General features: G+C 47.4%; 1 protein-coding gene across 1 annotated transcript in view; it reads left to right on the top strand.

The window, feature by feature from the left end:
* LOC101546049 (cytochrome P450 2C23-like) overlaps positions 1 to 17,910 on the top strand; it is a 30,826-nt gene extending 12,916 nt beyond the window's left edge. Inside the window, exons 5-9 of the mRNA XM_004616359.2 lie at positions 125 to 301; positions 8,427 to 8,568; positions 10,932 to 11,119; positions 14,008 to 14,149; positions 17,318 to 17,910. Of these exons, the coding sequence (XP_004616416.2) occupies positions 125 to 301; positions 8,427 to 8,568; positions 10,932 to 11,119; positions 14,008 to 14,149; positions 17,318 to 17,499 (831 nt within the window). The 3' untranslated portion in view covers positions 17,500 to 17,910. The remainder of the gene's footprint in view (positions 1 to 124; positions 302 to 8,426; positions 8,569 to 10,931; positions 11,120 to 14,007; positions 14,150 to 17,317) is intronic.
* The last annotated feature ends 4,663 nt before the right edge of the window (positions 17,911 to 22,573 follow it).

The raw sequence follows: 22,573 nt of genomic DNA on the forward strand, positions 1-22,573 counted from the left end.
TGGATGGAGGCAACAGAGATGGCAGAAGGGGGCTGAGCTGGAGATCTGATCCCCAGAGAGGGCTCAGAAACGCGGGTCTCTTCACGCTCACTGAATTCTGGTGTCGTTTCCCTCCTGTTTCTAGATCTACAACCTTTTTCCAGCCGTCATGAGACATATCCCTGGGGAGCATAAGCGTTTCTCAGAACGGCTCTATAGCATGAAGCAGTTCATTCTGGAAAAGGTGAGGGAGCACCAGAAGTCCCTGGACCGTGATAACCCTCGAGACTATATAGACTGTTTCCTCACCAAGATGGAGCAGGTATGGTGGGACGCCTCGAGCTGGTCCTAGGGCCTGTCATTCCACGCGGTGATTGCGGCTTAGTCCTGCGGGCGGGGGAGTTCCCCATGTTCCGATAGACTTCCTCAGCATTATCATGGAAAATGGAAATTCATAGGGCCAGAGGGATAGGACAGCAGGTAGGGCACTTTCCTTTGGCGCTGCTAACTGGGTTCAATCCCTGGCACCCCGTTGTGTCCCCTGGGCCCTGCCAGGAGTGATCCCTGAGCACAGAGCCAGGAGTAAGACCCAGGCACAGCTGAGTGTGACCCCTAAAGTGAACCAAAAAAGCAGAAGTTCAAAAGCAGCCTAGAGTCTTCTTTTTCTTTTGTTTTTCTACTTACTTCCTGCACTTGGACAATTTTATTTGTTTAGTTTTAGGTTTTTGAACCATACCCACCAGTGCTCCTGGGGCTACTCTTGACTCTGTACTCAGGAGCACCAAACAAAACATTTTAATATTTTCAACATGTAGTTGAGGCTTCACACGCTGGGGGAAAGTCATCCCAGATAGAGAAGGGAACACCAAGTAAAATGTGATTGGAGATCCCGCCCAGGAAGGGAGATGCGTGCTGAAAGTAGACCAGAGACTGAACAGGATGACCACTCAATACCCCTATTGCAAACCACAACACCCAAAAGAAAAGAGAGATATCAAATTGGAATGCCCTGCCACAGAGGCAGGGTGGGGTAGTGGGGATGGGATTGGGGGGTGGGTGGGAGGGATAAGGGGTTCATTGGTGGTGGAGAATGGACACTGGTGGAGGGATGGGCTCTCAAACATTGCATGAGGGAAAAACAAGTACAAAAATATGTGAATCTGTAACTGTATCCTCACTGTGACTCACTAATTTAAAAATAAATAAATTTAAAAAAACAAAAAAAAACCCCATGTAGTTGAGGCTTACTGTGAACATAGGTGTATATTAACTTTAACTTTTGGAATTAACATTAATTTTTGGAATTAATGTTTCTGTGTTCCTGCCATTGAGGCTAAGTTGTAGAATCATGGGATCATTTAAAAACATTTTTTGATGACCCCATCATATTTTCCTTGGAGGCTGAACCAGATGTCATATCAACAGTGAATGAATTTAAACACAAATTAGATATTAATGGTCTACAAAAAGAAAGGAATAATGCAAATAAGTATAATAAAATGTAGAAACTTATATTTGCTTAATTTGTTTTGCAGTATTAAACATTTATCCAACAATTTCTAGTGCTAGTTATTTCAGGAACTGGGAATATATCAACATAGAAAGTTGTGGGGGGCTGGAGAGATAGTATGGTGGATAGGATGCTTGCCTTGCATACGGCAGGCCAGGGTTTGATTCGGAGCCACCAGGAGTCATTCCTGACCATTGAGCTCAGGAGGGTGTGGCCCAAGAAACAAAACAAACAAAACAAAACAAAAACAAAAAATGAAAAAGAAAAAAGGTTTAATCTCTTGTTTTTGGTATGTAGCACTGTCATCCCGTTGCTCATCGGTTTGCTTGAGCGGGCACTAGTAACGTCTTCATTGTGAGACTTGTTATTGTTTTTGGCATATGGAATATGCCACAGGTAGCTTGCCAGGCTCTGCCGTGTGGGCGGGATACTCTTGGTAGCTTGCCGGGCTCTCCGAGAGGGACAGAAGAATTGAACCCGAGTCAGCTGTGTGCAAGGCGAATCCCCTACCGCTGTGCTATTGCTCCAGTTCATTTTTGTTATAAAAAATGAAAAATAACAATCCCAGAGCCAGAGACCCCTCTCAGCAGGCTGAACACAGGCTGAACACATCGTCTCCTGAGCACTACAGGAACTGACCCCCAAGCTCCAAAGCGCACCATGTGTGGTCCAAAAGCAAAACAAAGAAAAACAAACCAAAAAAATGGTTACAGTTTTGTAAGCCCCGGGCCAATTTGTTTTCTAAATATGTTGTAGATCCCTTGTGAAAAACGATGAGTCGCAATGCCCCTACGAGCACAATCTTCATGTCTGAAATTCTGTCAGTGTTGATGAGGGTCACAGGCGAGCAGGTGGGGCCCAGGCATCAAAGTCCAAGTCAGAGAAGGAGCTGGACCAGGTCTGAATCAGATAGTGTTCCAGCAGAATTTACAGCCAATTGTAAAATACCATTTTCTGGGTATGTGGAGAGACGTTGCCCACCTATCTGCCAATTCCCCCCCTCCAACCCCGTAGTTTCAGTTACCCTTGACCAATCTGTAGTCTGAAAATATTACATGCAACAAGATTTCAAAATTTTTGCACAGTAAGTAGGGCGTTTATCTTACACATGGCCGACCCAGGTTTGATTCCTCCGTCCCTCTCAGAGAGCCCGGCAAGCTACCTAGAGTATCCTGCCTGCATGGCAGAGTCTGGCAAGCTATCTGTGGCGTATTTGATATACCAAAAACAGTAACAAGTCTCACAATGGAGACATTACTGGTGCCTGCTTGAGCAAATCGGTGAGCAACAGGATGACAGTGCAGTGCAGTGCTATTATTTTTGGTTTGGAGACCACACCTAATGATGCTCAGGGGTTTCTCCTGGCTCTGCACTCAGAAATCACTCCTGGTGGTGCACAGGGGATCATATGGGGTGCCGGGGGATTGAACCCAGGTTGGGCCACCTGCAAAGCAAGTGCTCTCTCTGGCCCCCAATTTTATTATTATTATTATAAATATTTTTGTGATTGTAACCCAAACATGAAACCTTATAACTATCTCACAGTGATGCAATAAAATTTTAAAAAATAAAAGGAAAAAATTTTATATTTTGATTGAATCACCATGAGATAGAATGTTACAAAGCTGTTCATGATTGGTTTTCAGTCATATAGTGTTCCAACACCCATCCCTTCACTAGTGTAATTTCCCAGCACCGATGACCGATGTCCCTAGTTTCCCTCCCATCTCCCAAACCACCTGCCACCCCAGTTTGCCTCTTTGGCAGGCAATCTCTTCTCTCTCTCTCTCTCTCTCTATCTCTATCTCATTTTAGGGATTGTGGTTTGCAGTACAGATGCTGAGAGATTATCATGTATAACACTTTATCTACTTTCAACACTCAGTTCTTGTCCATAGTGATCCTTTCCAACTAACATTGTCATAATGGACCCTCCTCTATCTTAACTACCCTCCACTCCCACACCTTTGACCTGTAAATTGTAACCATTGACCAGTCCTCGTGGTCTGTTTTCCCTGGCCTCAGATATTAGTTTCATAATACTGTTATTTTTTATATTCTACAATGAATGCAGTCATTTTATATCAGTCCCTCTCCTGACTCATTACACTCAAAATGATATTCTCCATGTCCATCCATTTATAGGCAAATTTCATGACCTCATTTTTTCCTAGCAGCTGTGTAGTATTCCATTGTGTAAGTGTATCATAGTTTCTTTATCCATTCATTCATCTGTTCTTGGGCATTCATATTGTTTCCAGATTCTAAATAGCGCTGCAATGAACATAGAAACGCAGGTGGTGTTTCTGCTGTGTGTTTTTGGACCCTTGGGGTATATTCCCAAAAGTGGTATTGCTAAGTCAAATGGGAACTCAATTTCTAGTTTTTTTGAGGACTGTCCATATTGTTTTCCAAAAAGGCTAGACCAGTCAGCATTCCCACCAGCAATGAGTGAGAATGTTCTCCCCACATCCGCACCAGCCCTGGTTGTTCTTGTTTATTTGGATGTGTGCCAGTCTCTGTGGTGTGAAATGATAACTGATTATTGTTTTGATTTGCATCTCCCTGATGATTAGTGATATCAAGCATTTTTTCCATGTGCCTTTTGGCCATTTGACTTTATTCTTTGAGGAAGTTTCTGCTCATTTCTTTTCCCCATTTTTTGATGGGGTTGGATAATTTTTTATTATAAAGTTCTACCAGTGCCTTATATACCTTTGATATTCACACCTTATCAGGTGGGTATTGGGTGAATGATTTTTCGCATTCCATGGGCTGTCTTTGTATCGTGGTCACTGTCTCTTTTGGGGTACAGAAATTCTTAGTGTAATGTAGTCCTGTTCATTATTCTTTGCTTCCACTTGCTTGGTCAGTGGTGTTTCATTTTTGAAGATGCCTTTAGCTTCAATGTCATGTAGGGTTTAAATTTTATTAATTTTTAAATTCAAGTTATGTAAGTGTTATTATTGTCTAGGTTGAAGGTGGAATCACTGTGGAGGAATCACTGTCATTCCGTTGCTCATCAATTTGCTTGAGCGGGCACCAGTAACGTCTCCATTGTGAGATTTGTTGTTACTGTTTTTGGCATATCGAATACGCCATGGGGAGCTTGCCAGGCTCTGTCGTGCAGGCGAAATACTCTTGGTAGCTTGGTGGGCTCTCCGAGAGGGGCAGAGGAATTGAAACCCGGGTCGGCTGCATGCAAGGCAAATGCTCTACCCACTGTGCTATCACTCCAGACTCTGTTGAAGGTAGAAAGTTGTATAAATCAACATTTGTATAGACTGTATTTTGTTCACCACCAAAAGCCTAATTTTTATTCCATTACTGAATAATTGACCCTAATTTACATCCCCCTCCTACCTCCTTTCCCTTCCTAACCAATATTTTCTTAATAATCTAAGAATTCAGTTTTGTTCTGCTTTGTCCATTCATTTCTTTTTTCCTTTTAATCTCACACATGAGAGAATTATAAGGTGCTTGTCTTTCTCTGACTTATTTCACTCAGCATAATATTTTATTTTTTAATTTTTGGGCCACACCCAGCTGTGCTCAGGGCTTACTCCAGTGCTCAGGGATCACTCTTGGTGGAGCTCAGGGGACCATGTCTGATTCTGATGATCAAACCATGGTCAGCTGCATGCAGGCAAGGGTCTTACCCCCTGTACTGTGTCTCCAACCCCAGATGATATTCTCTAGTTTCATCCCAGCTGTGGTGAATGGTGGGCTTTCAGAGGTACATGCCTTGAATGTGGAGAATGGGGGCCAGTTCAATCCAGGAACTACCCTAAACCACCTTTGGGTGACCCCCCCCCCAAACCCAGCACAGGGAAGGGTCTGAACTGCAACCGTCCTTGGGCTAAATGGGCCAGGAATTGCTGGGAAGGGCCTCCAGGCCTCCTGCACCCTACTTGGGAGACCCAAAAGCAATGCATACATACATAAATAAGTTAAAAAAATATCCAGCTAGTATTCCTTTGTGCATATATGTCACATATTTATCCATTCATCTGTTGATGGACACTGAGGATGTTCCCAACTCTTGGCCATGGTGAATTCATTCTGCAACGAACATGGGCCACTTCTGTTAGTCATTTCCCAGGGAATTCTTTCCATGTCGGTACCAGGTCACATTCCCACCAGTACATGAAGACTCAGCATAATATTTTCTTTCCCCACATTCTTGTCAGCATTTGTTGTTTATTGCTTTTCACATCAGCCATCCTCACAGGTGTGAGTGGATATTTTATTGTGGCTTTGATTTGCAGTTCCCTAATAAGAAGAGTTGATGGAACTGCTTCTTAGGCACCTGCTGGTCATCTGTGTGTCCTTGGAGAGGTATCTTTTCACATCCTCTTTCCATGATCTCAGTCAATTTGTTTGGGTTTCTTGTGATTGAGTGTTATAAGTTCCCTTCATATTTTTTGGATATGAACATCTGGTCTAATACATGATCTTTTTTTCCCTTTAGGAAGTTGGCTTTCATTTTCATCATGGCTCCCTTTGCTGAGCTGTGGATTGTCTTTTGATGGGGGCTACCCTTGGTGGTCTCAGGGGTCCCTCTTGCTGCTCTCGGAGGACTGGACATTGCCAGGAGATGGAATTCCTGTTGCAAAGCGCTTGCTCAACCCATTGAGCTGTCTCCCTGTGCTGCATTTCTTAGTTGGATGCAATCCCAGTTGTTTGCTTTGACTTTTGTTTCCCTTACATTGGAGACACAAAGACATCCTGAATTTTGTAGTTTTTTTTCTCCTATGTAGCTTTTCTTCTCTGTATTTTAGGGCATCAAATCATGTATTCATCTTATTTTTCTCTTTGGGGTTTTTGGGGTCAACCTGGCAGTATGGAGTCTACCTTCAGCTCTGTGCTTGGGGTTGTTCCCAGCAGTGCTTCATGTAGAGCAGGGGTTTGAACCAGGGTCTGTTGCATGCAGGGCAAGTGCCTTGCCACTGTGCTTTGTCTCCACACTCTTCCATTCATTCCAGTCTTTGAGTTCCTCTGTGTGTGCATGTCACATGGCGATGGTCCAGCTTCCTTCTTGTGCATGGACGGTTCTGGTCTGCCAGCACCATATGTTAAGTAAATTTTTTTACTCTAGGCTGTACTCTGAGCCTTTTGTCATCACTGTATTTCCTGTGTTGGTCTGTTTCTGGCCACTCAGTTTGCTTCACTGGGCTGGGTGTCTGTTCTGTATTACATTGCTGTGCTGTACTGATTACTATCAGTTTGTAGGATAATTGAAATTGGAACTTGGGGGCTGTAGTGATAGCACAACAGGTAGGGCATTTCCCTTGCACTCGGCTGACCCGGGTTTGATACCCAGCATCCCATGTGATTCTCCGAGCACCACCAGGAGTAATTCCTGAGTGCAGAGCCAGGAGTTAATTCCTGTGCATTGCCGGGTGTGACCCAAAAAGAAAAAAAAAAGAAATTGGAGCTTGTATTGTTTTCATTTTTATTCTTTGCTTCCCTCTCAGGATTAATTTGGTACATTTGGAGGTGGCTTGCTGTTCCAAATGCATTGGACAATATTTTCCGTTTCTGCCAAGAATGTTGTTGGGACAAGAATTGTGTTGGATCTACATATTGTTTTGAGTTTAGTGACCGTCTTAACAGTACTTATTCTTCTATTTTGTGAGAAGGGGTTATTTTCCCTTTTTTTGGTATTATTTTTCCTATTTGTGTATGTTGGGAGAGGGAGAGAGTGGGCCATCTCTGGCATGCTCAGGACTTAACTCCTGACTCTGCACTCAGGCATCACTTCTGGCAGGCTCAGGGGGACCACCTGGGGTCCTGGGGATCGAACCATATGGGGTGCTGGATTCAGTCCTGTACAAGGCAAGCATCCTACCACTGTAGTTAATCTGGCCCTATTCATTTTTATAAGTGAAGTCTTATGTTTTCATCATACAGGCCTTTCACTTTCTCAATTAAATGTATTCTTAATAAAATGTTTTAAGAGGCGAGGGAGGGTATATGAAACCACCCTCATAACTTTTATTAGTCCCTTGTTAGAATTATTCTCTTTTATTATCAGTTATTAGTCCCTTACTGTGTTTAATTTATAAATTAAACTTTATTGTGGGCTGTATATATAGGAGAAAACATGGCATATAGGGGCTTCAGCATAAACCTTGGTGCCAGGCCTGAGGGGGCCTTGGCAGTTATCCTGACTTATGGGGGCGCCTGCTGTGGGAAAGGCACTGTGCCCAGAATTCCACCCACGAACTCGGCATCTTTGCAGCACCCCCATGGGCTATGTTCTATTTTTTTTTTTTGTAATCCCAATTTCACAGATGGTAACACTGAGAAAAGAAGTCAAATGGTTTGCCAAGGGCTCAGGACTGTTATCACAGACCTGGGATTTGAACCCAGAAGCTTCTATCCCACCACCAATGTTTTTATCCACCCAGAAGCTTCTATCCTACCACTGATGTTTTTTTATCCATCTATTTCTCAACTTTTTTCCGACTGTGGGTTGTTCTGACCTTGATTCTTCTGACTTTTTCCCGTGAACCATTGTTGAGCTGGTTGTCCAGTCTCATGCTATGGCCCCACGTACACAGTTCTCACCTGTGGGTCCCTTGGCACACCCTGGAAGATGAGGCCCTGGGGATAATCATTGCTCTACACTGCCATGACTGGGGAAGGACTGTGGTCCAGGAAGCCTGGCCTGGCCTCTTTGCGGTGGGGGGCAGGGAGGCGGGATGGGGGTATGGGGAGATGAGGGAGGGATTAGGCCGCATCAGCAGTGCTCAGGGCTCACTCCTGACTCTGTGCTCAGGGATTAGTCCTGAAGTGCATGGGGCACCCTATGGAGTGCTGGGGATTGAACCCAGGACAGCGGCATGCAAGGCAAACACCTTCACACCTGACCCACCCGGCCCAAACCTTGCCTTCTCTTAACTCACGGAGCCTATGCCTCCACCATCGGCAGGAGAAACATAACCCGGCATCTGAGTTTGACTTGGAGAACTTGGCCACCTGTGGATCGAATCTGTTTACAGCTGGCACCGAGACAACCAGCAGCACCCTGCGATATGGGCTCCTGCTCCTCATGAAGCACCCAGAGGTAGAAGGTACCACAGACACCCCCGAGGTCTGGGACAGATGAGAACGGCCCCATGCAGGAGGAGAGGCCGCTGGCGGGGCACACCCCATTGCAGGCCGCCTCATGCTACCCCGCCATGGCCTTGCAGGGAAACCTGCAGATCCCAACGGTATCGAGTGATGCTGGGAAGGAAGAGACCTTGCAGAGTGCAAAGGTTTTCACTTAGTCTTTAAGAACAGGCATTTCTAGGAGTTGGAGAGATAGTGCAGTGAACACGGCTCTTGCCTTGCATGTGGCAGACCCCAGTTCAAGCTCCAGTACCCCACCTGGTCCTCTGAGCCCCACCAGCAGTGATCCCTGAACACAGAGCTAGGAGTAACCTGAGCACTGCCAGGTGTGACCCCTCCCCACCTTAAAAGAGAGAGAGAGAGAGAGAGAGAGAGAGAACAGGAAAGTCTGGATCCCAAGTCTTGTGTGTGTGTGTGTGTGTGTGTGTGTGTGTGTGTGTGTGTGTGTGTTGAGGGGGGTGGAGGGAGAATGCTTGGAGGACCATGTGGAGTGCTGGGCATCAATCCCAGGTGGGCTGAGTGCAAGGCCAATGCCTTACCCACTGTACTAGCACTCCTGAGCCCTGGACCCCAAATCTTACATACACACCGCAGCACCCAGAGAGGGAACTCTATGTAAGGGACACTGGGGTCTCCATCCAGGTCTGCCAATACCTGACCGGTGGCCTTAAACCAGTTATTTCCTTCTCCAGGGACATTTCCCATTCTGAAAATGGACCAGAAGCCCTAAAGAGAATTTTTTTGGGGGACACTCCCAGGCAGTGCTCCAGGGACCCCAAGGCCATCCCCAGGGACTTGGCCCAGCTGTGCAGCCTGGCAGTTGGTTCTCAGGGCCACCTTGTGACCTGGAGGTGCCGGGAGCCTCTAGGCTCTGTGAGATGGTGCTTGGGGACCACTAGTTGGTAATGTTTCTGGGGCCTTGTACTGACAAGGATAGAACTTGGGGTCTCACAAAGGCAAGGCATACACTCCAGCCCTCTGAGCTATCTCCCCAGCCCCTCTCCTATAATATTTATTTGTGTGATGCCAGGGATCAAACCCAGGGCCTCCCATATGCAAGGCAAACACGCTACCACTAAGCTACAACATCCCTGGCCCCTGTTCTGATAAAATTTAAAAGTCAAGGGCCTGAGCGATAGTACAACAGGTAGGCTGTTTGCCTTGCACATGGCTGACCCAAGTTCGATCCCTGACATCCCATATGGTCCCTGAGCACCACCAGGAGTAATTCCTGAGTGCAGAGACAGTGATAAACCCTGAACATCACTGGGGTATAAATCAAAAAGAAAAAAAAATTTTTTTAAGTGAAACGATAGTCATGTAATTTTCTCCAGCGTTTCCTCAGAGGCTAGTCCTTAGGGACCCGGTGTCCACGTCACTCGGCAGGACAGCACTGTCCTTCTTTCAGGCCGCGTAGGTGAGCCGATGCCCATCTGGTAGGAGCTGCTTCCGCCAGAGTGAGGGTGAAGTTGCCCTGCAGAGTGGCTCATCTGGGAACGGGAATGAGTCATGGGCCCCTAACACAGACCCTCCCTCACCTGCTCTAGAGCAAACCTCTGATGGCAGAGATGAACACACTTCTGACCCAGCCCGAGTGTTTACTGCACTCAGTTCCAGTTTTCGAACAAAACAGGAAAGATGATTTATTAGGAAGAGAACAAGAGGCTTTTGTTGCTGTTATTTGTTTGGGGGCCACATCTGGAGTGCTTAGGGGATCTCGTGGTGCTGTGGATCAAACCTGGGTCTCCCGCATGCAAAGATTGTTGAGCCCTTCCTCAACAGCCCAGCTATAGACTTCATTTAACAGTATCTTTTTTAGCATGAGAACTTGTGCTCCCTTGCTCCCTCCCTTTCTCCCTTCCTCCCTTGCTCCCTCGATCCCTCGCTCCCTCCCCCCTTAATTTTTTCCTTCCTTCCTTCCTTCCTTCCTTCCTTCCTTCCTTCCTTCCTTCCTTCCTTCCTTCCTTCCTTCCTTCCTTCCTTCCTTCCTTCCTTCCTTCCTTCCTTCCCTCCTTCCTTCCCTCCCTTCTTCCCTTTTTCCCTTCCTTCCTTTCTTTTCTCCCTCCCTCCTTCCCTCCCTCCCGCCCTTTCTTGCTCTCTTTCTTTCTTGTTTTGGGGCTACAACTGATGGTGCTAAGGAATAGCACAGATGCAAGGCATCAAACTCGGGGTTCCTCTATGCAAACATGCCCCCCCCCAGTTCTTAGAATCATCTCTCCAGACCCCATGAAAACCCTTTGGATGGTGCACATTGCAGACATTCCCAGGTCATTCCCCATCTTCAGGGAACATGTCTCTTGAGTCACTGTCATGACTCTTGCAGCCAAAGTTCATGAAGAAATCGACCGTGTGATTGGCCGGCACCAAATGCCCAGCATGAAGGACCGTCTGCTGATGCCCTACACAGATGCTGTGATCCACGAGATACAAAGATACATCACCCTCCTGCCTTCCAACTTACCCCATGCTGTGAGCCGGGACACGAAGTTCCGACAGTATGTCATCCCCAAGGTGAGGACTGTCTCAGTCGGCAGCAACTTAGTCAGGGCGAGGGCGGCGGGGTGGACAGGGGACCTAGCTGGGCTGTGAGTAGGGTCTGGGTCCGCTGCAGGGAGAGAGATCTGGGAGGAGCAGGAGGCCAGAGCCCCTGGCCTGAGGTCACAGCCAGCCAGTCTCACGTTTCTGGGGCTCGTCTGCCTCCCAACATGGGAAAGGCTGGGTGGAGGGGTGACCAAGAGCTGCCCATGACCCCCGCCCCTCCCCCAACACACACATACCCTCATACAGAATGTGTTAAGGTTGTAGTGGTTTCCTTTAGAAGAATCTCACGAAGAGAGGGGGAATGTGTCTGTAGTTCTTAGGTGCTCCAAGAGGCAACCTATTTTTTTTTATTTTTTTAATTTTAAGTTTTTTGTTATTTTTTTAATCACTGTGAGATAGATCCTTATAAAGCTGTTCATGATTTGGTTTTAGTCATATAGTGTTCCAACACCCATCCCTCCGCTAGTGTACATTTCTCGGCACCAGTGTCCCCAATTTCCCTCCCATCACCCCCAACCCCACCCCCTAGTCGTTCTATATGGCAGGCACTTCTCTCTCTTCTCTCTCTTCTTTACTCTCTCTCTCTTTCTCTCTCTCCTTTTGGGCATTATGGTTTGCAATATAGATACTGAAAGGTTGTCCTGCATATTCCTTTACCTACTTACTTCTAACACTCAGTTCTTGTCCAGCGTGATCATTTCCAATTATTACTGTCATACTGGTCCCTTCTCTACTTTCCAGGGGGAAGCCTTCTTGCAAGTTCTCTCCTTGTGTACCGAGACACAGGGGATATGTCGGTCCCTAAGGGCTGTAGTGTACTGAGCATTTACCATAGTGTTTTCATGCACTCGGGAATGCAGCCAGTCTCCTGTAGTGACTAAGAGCAGAAGTTTTACGCTTCCATTCCAACGCACAGAAAAGGAAGAAAAGGTGCCAAGCATGAGGGCCCCACTACAAAACAGAAATAGCCAGAAATAGCCATCCCGCTGATAAACATCAATGCCAAAGTCAACGAGCACCTTTTCCCAGCTCACACCAAAACGCTGCACTCACCAGCATGTGGAGAGGCTGCTGATACAGCCCGCCCCAACCCCAGTCAAGTGCAGCTAAGGCACCGGCAGGAGGGACGACAGGAGCACACACAAGGTTTCGGTCTACGTCCTATTCATACAGAAAATGCTTTTGAGATGACGCCATGTCCGTTTTTAATTTTTAAAAAAAATTTCACAAAATCGGAATTGATCTGTACCTCTTGAGCTTGAGGAAACATTGTTCAAAGCAGGAAAACAGCTGAAATTCCAGTAATTTCAGAATTAAGGCAAAGTTATCTACCATCACCACTGTTACTTGGGGAGAGAGCTCAGTGGTAGAGTCCGTGCCTGACAGGTGGAGTCCTGAGTTGGGTTCTCCTCCCAATCCTGCAAAAAAAAAAAAAAAACAACCAATAATCCCTCACCCCAGTACCTCAGGATGTGTGGTCCTCTTAAAAAAAATTGTAGAACAGAGAGATAACACAGGGCTTGAAGTAGCTGAGCCCAGGTTTGAACCCTGGCACTATATATGGTTTCCTGAGCCCCACCAGGAGTGATCCCTGAGTGCAGAGCCAGGAGCAACACTGGGTGTGGACCCCAAACCAAAAATAAATAAAATTCAAAGCACATGGCCAGGGAGATAACTCAAAGGACTGGGGCAAATGCTTGGGAGACATTGGGCCCCAAGTTTGACCCCTGGGATCTTAAAGCCTCCTTAATGCCATTGGGTAGGGCTCTGGTGCCCCCCAAAATTGTTGGGAAGACTCAAAAGAAAGGACCAGACGTAGTGAAGAATTCAGCCTGGGACCAGTGAGAGATTCAGCAGAATGGATATGGGCTTTACATTCTGGAGGCCCAGGTTTACTCCCTTTCACCAAATGGTACCCCCGAGCCCTGCCAGGAGTGACCCCTGAGCACTGAACCTGTAGTAGCTCCTGAGCACCACAGGGCAAGCCCTTCCCCCAAACCAGAAATAAATGCTTTTTTTTTTGGTTTTTGGTTTTTGGGTCACACCCTGCGATGCACAGGGATTACTCCTGGCTTTTCACTCAGGAATTACCCCTGGCGTTGCTCAGGGGACCATATGGGATGCTGGGATTAGAACCCAGGTCGGCCGCGTGCAAGGCAAATGCCCTACCCGCTGTGCTATCGCTCCAGCCCCAATAAATGCATTTTTTAAATTAAAAAAAAAGGAAAAAATTCACAATTCGAAGATCTATTGTGCTACTAGGAACTTATCTTTTGTACATATTTTTTACCAAAAAAATAAGAATATTTATTGCTGCAAAAATTTGTGATATTGTGAGGTCTTTCTTTTTTGCCAACTTCTGGAGGTTCTCAAGGGAGCATGAAGTACATGGGGCAATCCCTGAGCACCCTGTGGCTTAAAAGTCAAAAAAAAAAAGAGAGAGAGATTGCCTGATAGTATGTGTAAAATCACTGTCACTTGAAACAATTACGCCACTGATTGTTCAAAGTTCTCGTGCTGTTGGCTAGAACAATAGCACAGCAGTAGGGCATTTGCCTTGCATGCAGCCAACCCGGGTTCGATTCCTCTTGCCTCTCTCGGAAAGCCCGGCAAGCTACCGAGAGTATCACGCCTGCATGGCAGAGCCTGGCAAGCTACCCGTGGCGTATTCAATATGCCAAAAACAGTAACAAGTCTCACAAGGCAGTTGTTACTGGTGCCTGCTTGAGCAAATCGATGAGCAACGGGATGACAGGGTTTCTCAGTGCTGTTCAGTCCGAGTGTGCTCGGAAAGCATGTTGAGCATGATCAGAGCTACGAGGCTCAAGCACCGTTTCCCTCTCCATTTCTCGTTCCAGGGTACAAAGGTGTACCCGCTGCTGTCACCCATCTTGTTTGATCACAAGGAGTTTCCCAGCCCAGAGAAGTTTGACCCGGGCCACTTCCTGAATAAAGACGGCACCTTCAGGAAAACAGACTACTTTCTGCCTTTTTCTCTCGGTAAATATGAATGAGTTCAGCCAAACCTCAAGCGTGCACACTGAGTTCTACATGTCACTGAACTTCTGCCACGGATGATCTCCAAGGCAGTGATCAAGGGCCCAGCCTGAGACTGGGCGGAGCCTCTTAGGGGGGTGGGTGTGCTAACAGGTCCGGTGAGTCAGCCTGGGACTAAGTGGGGATGGGTTATCAAGCGCTGATGGCGCAAATTTCCCCTCCCCTCCCCTCCCCCTTCCCTATTTCTTTTCCTCCTCCTCCTCCTCCTCCTCTTCCTCCCCTCCCCCTCCTCCTCCTTCCCCAACCCCTCCCCCCCTCCTCCTCCATCTCTTCCTCCTCTTCACCATACCCAGGGATGCTCAGGGCTTGCTCCTCACTCTGCCCTCAGGGGCCACTCCCTGAGGTGCTCAGGGGACCATATGTGGTGCCAGGGATCGAACCCTGTTTGTCTGCATGTAAGACATACATCCTACCCACTGTACTACTGCTCTGGCCCTGGTGCCAGGTGTTTTTTCTTTTTAATTTTAAAATTTTTTTTTATTAATGAATCACCGTGAGGGTACAGATACAGATTTACATATTTTCGTGCTTGTGTTTCAGTTATACACTGCTTGAGTACCCATCCCTCCACCAGTGCTCGTTCTCTACTGATGACCCCAGCATCTATCCCACCTGTCCCACCTCCCCACCCCCGTCCCATCCCCCCACCCCGCCTCTGTGGCAGGGCATTCCCTTATGTTCTCTCTCTCTCCTTTTAGGTGTTGTGGTTAGCAGTGGAGGTATTGAGTGGCCATCGTGTTCAGTCTATAGTCTGCCTTGAGCACGCCTCTCCCATCCCAACTGGGTTCTTCCACCACACTTTACTTGGTGTTCCCTTTTCTATCTGAACTGCCTTTTCCCCCAGCATGTGAGGCCAGCTTCCAAGGCATGGAACAAACCTGGTACTTATTTCTGCTATTCTTGGGTGTTAGTCTCCCATTCTGTTGAGGTGGTGCCAGGTTTTTAAGGAACCTTAAGAATTGCAAGTCTGTGCAATTCAGGCGCCGCCTTACCAGGTGACAAAGCAACTGCTTTGGCCCACTCTTGCCTTCTTTGTAGTAACACTGACTCACCCAAAACAAAGGCACACTTCTTTTCTTGTCAACTATATTGCCTGTATTAACTTTGCCAACTAATGTTAACCATGATTAATTTTCTGATTTTGTTGACCCATCATCTCAGAGATGATGACCACTTTGTCTTTCTTCACCTCTGAGATCTGCAACCCCACTGACTCTTGTCTCTGAATGGGAGCTAGTTGGCATCAAGTTACTATTTCCCAAGATGTCATAAAGACAGAGGGGCCAGAGAGATAATATAAGGGGTATTGCCTTGCATTTGGCCAACCAGTTCCCCTGAGCCCATCAACCCCCCCAGCACAATCCTGACCACCACTAAGAGTGGCTCAGAGAATTAAAACAAACAAAACAAAACAAAACACCCAGTCTGGGATTTATCAATACTCATTTTTTTTCTCCTTATTAGCCTAAGTGCTCATTGAAAGAGTGTTTCATAATAATGAACATGTTTAGTTTCTAATTGCATGATAAGAAATGTTCAGCATAAAAACTGAAAACATGCAGGGTCTGGGATATGGACTGTAGCTTAGCAACAGAGCACATGCCTTGCTTACTTAAGACCAGGTTTTGGTCTCAGGTGTTGCAAGGTTAAAAAAGGAAAAAGAAAAAGATCAATAAAGAAGAAGGAGAGAGAAAGACTATAATTGTATAGCACTGTCACTCTCATATAGCACTGTCATCCCATTGTTCATCAATTTGCTCGATTGGGCACCAGTAACGTCTTCATTGTGAGACTTGTTACTGTATTTGGCATATAGAATGTGCCACGAGGAGCTTGCCAGGCTCTGCTGTGCGGGCAGGATACTCTCAGTAGCTTGCCCGGCTCTATGAGAAGGACGGAGGAATCAAACCCAGGTTGGTCGAGTGCAAGGCAAACGCCCTACCCACTGTGCTATCGCTCCAGCCCCATAATTGTATAGGTATACATAATAGATGTCTATTTTATTTACTTATCTCAAGTAGAATTACTGAAAAAAGCATGTTGACTTTGAAACACTTAATAGATTTTATTTAAACAGATGCAGTCACAAAACTCAAAATATTGAATGAAGATAGCTTCGTATGTTTACCATTGAATAATGAAGCATTAATAGAGGAAATCCACACACAATTTGTGGGTCTTTGGGGCAAGCAAATATATAATATTAAGCGAAAAGATAGCATTAAGAACTAAAAATATTTGGGACCAGAGAAGTATATAGCAGGGTAAAACACTTTACTTGCATGCAGCTGACCCCAGTTTAATCTGCCAGAACCCCATATGATTCTCGGAGCACCACCAGGTGTCACCCTTGAGCACAGAGCCAAGAGTAACCTCTGAGCACAGCCGAGTGTGATTCAACATCCCTTTCCTCTATAGAACACGACACCATACAAAACAAAATACCTTCAAATTTAGGGAATTGGTATGTATTTAAAAATCAACTTTGGTCAATTCTGTGTAATTGATTGGATAGCCTGTTTTCACATACAATACAAGACAGCCTACATATTAAATAATCTCTTACATAAGCATGTTTAGGGGTACCTCAGGTGATAAATGCACGAGGACTTTTTTAGTCATTCTACTGCAAATGGGTGTTTAGTTTTCGTCAAATTCATAGGTCATAGATAATGATGCAAGTGATAGCCGTAGAAGGTGAATCTTGGGGCCGGAGCAATGGTAGATAGGGGAGGACGTTTCCCTTGCACATGACTGACCCAGGTTCGATCCCTCGCATCCCATATGGTCCCCCGAGTACCACCAGGAGTAATCCCCGAGTACAGAGTCAGGAGTAACCCCTGAGCATCGCCAGGTATAACCCAAGAGACCGAAAAAAAAAAAAAAAGAAGGTGAATCTCTAATTCTACACATAAGTCCCAGAAGGGAATGATTGGACTCGAGGGTGACATTTCTCCAGAGTGTTGCTCTGTCTGGACAGCCGTAGAGAGGATGTGTCATGTGTCATGTGTCATGTGGCCCCTTTCCTGGTATGTGTTTTCCAAGACATTGATGAATATCTTGGATTGAACTTGAAGTCTGCCGGAAGTGACGTCTGTCTCCTCCTTCCAGGGAAACGGGCCTGTGTGGGAGAGAGCCTGGCACGTATGGAGCTCTTTCTCCTCATCACCTCCATTCTGCAGAACTTCTCCCTGAAGCCCGTGGTGGAAACAAAGGAAATCGAGATCAAACCCATTGTTACCGGTCTGATCAACATCCCTCCGTCATACAAGATGTGCTTTCACCCCAGATAGGACTTTTCTCTTTAGCAACTTAAATCTGAGCAATTGCTCTTTCTCTCCCATGGCCATCCCCGTTTGCAAGCCTCCCTTCATTTCCAGAGCCAACTAGGACAGAAACAACTTGAAAAACTTGGCAGTGAAAAACTTGACAAATATTTCTTTAAATCCCAAATTCCTTGACAAAGACAGAACTGAGCTCTGCAAACTGCTAGAATACTTATACTATCTCCAGGCCCTTTTCAGTACTTCATTAACCCGTGCGCTGGCAGGACTGAGTCCAGGCCCTCTAAAGGCTTTTACCCCACAAATAGAGCCGTCTTTCTGGGGCTTTGGAGGTAAGCTGATTTTCTCTAGATTTTTCGAAGTAGAACTATGATGGCCTAGTTCTGTAGTTCTTCTCTTTTTCAGTTGAAAGCACTTTCATGATTTCTGGCACGTTCACAAAATAAATCCTCCTCTCCCTAATAGCTTATTTTTGTGTGCGTGACTTTCTCTCAAGTTTCAAAACCCCCTTTCCTCGCTGGAATTGGATAAAGTTTAAAGGGAGCCTCCTGCCACAGACCTCTCCCTGACCCTCGCCCATCTGTTTGCTACCATTGATTTGACCTGACCCCCAGGAGCCTCCCGGGCTCAGAGCAGTCGGTGCCCACTGCTGGGACTCAGACAGTCAGGGAGCGAGAGCAAGAAGGTGAATTCAAGGATGGACTGAGCATTGCCAAGAGAACAGGGGCCCAGAGAGAAGCGCGGCTGGGTTCTGTGAACACTGGCCCAAGTGCCAGTGGGGATGCTGGGAGGAGGAGAGCAAAATAGAGTCGAGGGCTGGAGGGAAAGAGCTCAATAGTGTGAAAGAGTGCCTTGCGTGCTGGAAGCTCGGGGTCCATCCCTGGACACCACTGAGAGTGACCCTGGGAGTAACTGCTGAGCACGGCCAGCTCTGGCTGAATTACCGGAAAAGGAAAAAAAAGATCCCAGGCTCCGCAGAAGATCACTTGCCTGACCCAGGCACGTATGAAGCCCTAGTTTGATCCCTGGCACTGCAAAATACACGAATTAAAACAGCCATGTATATATGGATGTATAACGGTAGAGCTGAGCTTCTGTTAGACATTTATGGCAGTGACAGGATACTTCTAAGAGAAACATTGCTAGTGGCTTGGTGTGAATACCAGAGCATACTTTCCCAGCCACAGGCAGAACAGCCCACTTCCAGCTGGCTCTATAGAACAGCCAATAGGGACCACCCTGGGCCATGTGGCTTGTCCTTGGTGGAAGCATCAGTGTGTGGTTCAGCCCATCTGCCCCAGAGACACGGAAGCAGCGATCCCACCAGTATCAGTGCACCCATTCCTCACTTCCTTGGCCCTTCCTAGTGGCCAAGAGGTAGGAACCACCCAAATGTTCACTGATCCCTATGGGGATAAATGATATGTGTTACATACACGCGCACGCACACACACACGAGCATTACTGAGCCTTTAAAAGGAAGCCTGGATGACTGTGATGATGCTATAACATGGAGTAAGCGCAAGGACACGAAGCTAAGTGAAGTCAGGCAAACATAAAAGGACAGTGTTGCTGCTTCCGCTTAGGTGGGCTTCTGAGAATGATCTGATCAGCAGGCATGGGCAGGAGCATGGGGGTGCAGGCCAGGGTGGGCAATGAGAGTTGCTGTGGACAGAGAATGGAGTTTCTGATCAGGAAGTTGGAAGGAGTCTGGAGACGGCAGTGCTGAGTGCATCTCACGCGTCTGGGTGTCAGAGCCGTATTCATTTCAAGATTGATCTGCTTGCCTGCTGTCAGATTTTTTTTTTTTTTTTTTTTTTTTGCTTTTTGGGTCACACCCCTGGCTCTGCACTAAGAAATTGCTCCTGGCGGTGCTAGGGGGACCCTATGGGATGCTGGGAACTGAACTCAGGTCAGCTGCGTGCAAGGCAAATGCCCTACCTGCTGTGCTATTGCTCCAGCCCCTCCTCCACTGATTCTGAGAAGAGTTTTTAATTTGCCAGCAAGGTACTTGAGCCTGGGAAGCAGAATCAGTAGAAACAAGAGAGACTGGATGGAAGAAGAGACTTGCGCAGGGGAGCCTGGGTTAAGTGGCACCCTAAAAAAACTCAGCACTGAGGCAGGCGGGGAGCCAAGGGCTGATGACTCGGGGAGCACTGGCTTGAATTCAGTGACTCTGGGAAACAGCAAGTTGTTGAGGATGGGGAACTGAGAAGGAGAGGGAAGATCATTGAAATAATGCCATGGTTTAACATTCCTAAAAAGACAAATAACGGGACCAGGGAGATAGTCCAGCAGCCAGGGTGCTTGCCTTGTACGTGCTGGGTTTGAGCTTGCTGAGATACGGACCCTCACAGACCCCTGCCTCTGCAGAGGAGCTGTTGGCCACCCTCTGCTGTTGCCAGCACAGTCCACACGCATTCACGTTTTGCTGCACTCCTTGTAGGCCAGTTATTGCTCCCCTCACCCCGCCCTCCCTGTGCTTCCAGGTTTAACGGGCAGAACACCAGGCTTCATCACTAATCAGTCAATTAAGATTTGTGGTTCTGTTTCTCTAGTATGAGAGTGGCAGGGTGGGTTTTGCTATACTTTCTTTCTTTTTTTTTTCTTTTTGGGTCACACCCAGCGATGCTCAGGGGTTACTCCTGGCTTTGCACTCAGGAATTGCTCCTGTCAGTGCTTAGGGGACCATATGGGATGCCGGGGATCGAACCCGGGTCGGCCGTGTGCAAGACAAACGCCCTACCCACTGTGCTATCGCTCCGGCCCCTGCTATACTTTCTACTGAAATGTTGTGCTTATCTGAATCGAAGATGCCATCTGTTTTGACACATTTCAGGACTGGAGAGACAGTACAAGAGTTAAGGCACCTGCCTTGCATGTGGTTGACCCCACTTCAATCTCCAGCATGACATACGGTCCCCAAAACGAGGTGGTCCTTGAGCATAGAGCCATGAGTAAGTGCTGAGCACTGCTGGGTGTCACCCCAAAACTAGAAATAGAACGCCAAACAAAGACACATTCCAGCTACAGAGGCATCGGTCTGTGAAATAGGGCCCGAAGGCAGACCCAGTGGAGGGCCATATGTCTGGCATGTACAAAGCTCTGAATTTGATCCCTAGCACCACTGGGAGTGGTCGTGGTGGCAACTGGGTATCACTGTCACACAGCAGATGGAGTCCTGCTAAGAGTGAGCTTGGACCCCTGAGCACTGCTAGGTGGGACCCCTAAACCAAATTTTTTTTAAAAAAGGTTTTAACTGGAAATTGATCCTGACATTGAAAAATCTCAAGTTGAAAATTAAATCGGAAGCACCTTAGGGTCAGTGGCTGTGGCCACTTTTCCTCGCAGCATTTGGAGCCCTAGTCTGTGACTGGTTAGTCCCTGGTCACTGAGAGTCTGAGGGAGGAGGCCTTTCATCCCAGAGGATCAGCGCACTATAGGCAGGTTCCTGCTTTCCAGCCCGGAAGCCTTGCGATCCGTGACATGCCTTGTCAGTAAACACGTATCACGTTCGCTTTTACCCAGCTCAGGAAAACCCACTTTGCTCCCAACGAGAAGGATGACCCAGGCGCAGACTATTGACAAATGAGGCAACCTGGGTACACAGAAGGATTCAGAGTCCATGCCAGGCCTGTTGGCCATTGGCCGGAGTGTAGTCTGGGTCAACATGTCACGGAGCTGGTGACCATCCTGCTGGGCAGGCTGAGTGGGGGACATGTGGCGGAGTGGGGTCCCCGGAATTCCACTTGGTCACTTTCTGCTCTCTTCTAAAGTTAATACAATGAAAAGGCAGAGGAGAGAGTTCATTACTAATTACTGCTCTTCTAGCATCTAATGTTTTTTTATATGGCCAGAACAGAACTGGGGATTATAACTCAGAAACAAAATATCATGTCTGGCCATAAGGACCATATACACTAATTTTCATTCATTTTGGGTGGGGGGGCAGGGGGCTCCCCAGAGTGCCGAAGGCCACCAGGGCTACCATAGGGTGCTCCCAGCATGAGGCTGTGTGGTGCATGGGACTGACGCTAGGCCTTGTACGAGCCATGAACTCTCGCCCTTTGAGCTCTCCCCTGCCCCAGGGACCGTATATTTTCACCCAGAAAGGAAAACAAAATCCCACAATTCTACCCTCACCCTCTGGCTGGGAGAAGTATGCACAGAGATAGCAGAGAGGGAAACTGAGATTAGAGCAGGGGGAAATGGTAGGAAGGGTTAGAGAGAAGGATGCCTGACCTGAATTTTGAAATACAAGTGATAGTGAACCAGCCTTCAAGTGGACAGAAAAGAAATGTCCCAAACCTGTTCCCAGGGCTCCCCCCTGGCTCTGTGCTCAGGGATCTGTCCTGGTGATGCTTAAGGGACCTACGAGGGGCCCGAGTCAGGCGTGTTCAAGGCTAGCATCCTATTTGATGTACTACCTTTGGGGGCCAACACCAGGCTTAAAGCTTGTTTGTAATGGCTAGAAGGGAAGAGGTGTGCTTTGGCCGAGAGGGGAGAGGCGGGCAATGTCACACCCTGGAGGTTCTTGCTCATGGGGAAAGAAGCTTAGACTGAACGGGGTGGGTAGAGACCAGGATTGCATCTGCGCAGTGAATGTGTGGTTTGCTTTGGACGAATGTCCCCCTGGCTGCCTTGTGGACCCATGTGCTGGGGTTGGGTTTGCCGGATGGGGACAGGAGCCCCACAGGAAGGCATGCAGGGGCTTTGCTGTGGCTGTGCAGAGCCGGGGATCGTGTGTAGGGGTGGAGCTAGAGGAGCAAGGGAGCCGAGGGGCTTGACGAGTAACTTGCAGAGCCAGTGAAAGGAAGAACTCAGGATGGCGACCTGGGCAACAGGTGGTGCCCTTTCCCAAGAGGAGGGGCCACGGGGGCAGACAAACCACACAGGGTTTGAAACAGGTGCCATGGGGGCATCCCGTAAGAAAATAGAAAGTGCAGGGCCCAGAGCGATAGCACAGCAGGTAGGGTGTTTGCTTTGCATGCGGCTGACCTGAGTTTGATTCCCAGCATCCCATATGGTCCCCTGAGCACCACCAGGAGTAATTCCTGAGTGCAGAGCCAGGAGTAACCCCTGT

Source organism: Sorex araneus, chromosome 11 (assembly GCF_027595985.1).
Source record: "Sorex araneus isolate mSorAra2 chromosome 11, mSorAra2.pri, whole genome shotgun sequence".
Classification (NCBI taxonomy): domain Eukaryota; kingdom Metazoa; phylum Chordata; class Mammalia; order Eulipotyphla; family Soricidae; genus Sorex; species Sorex araneus.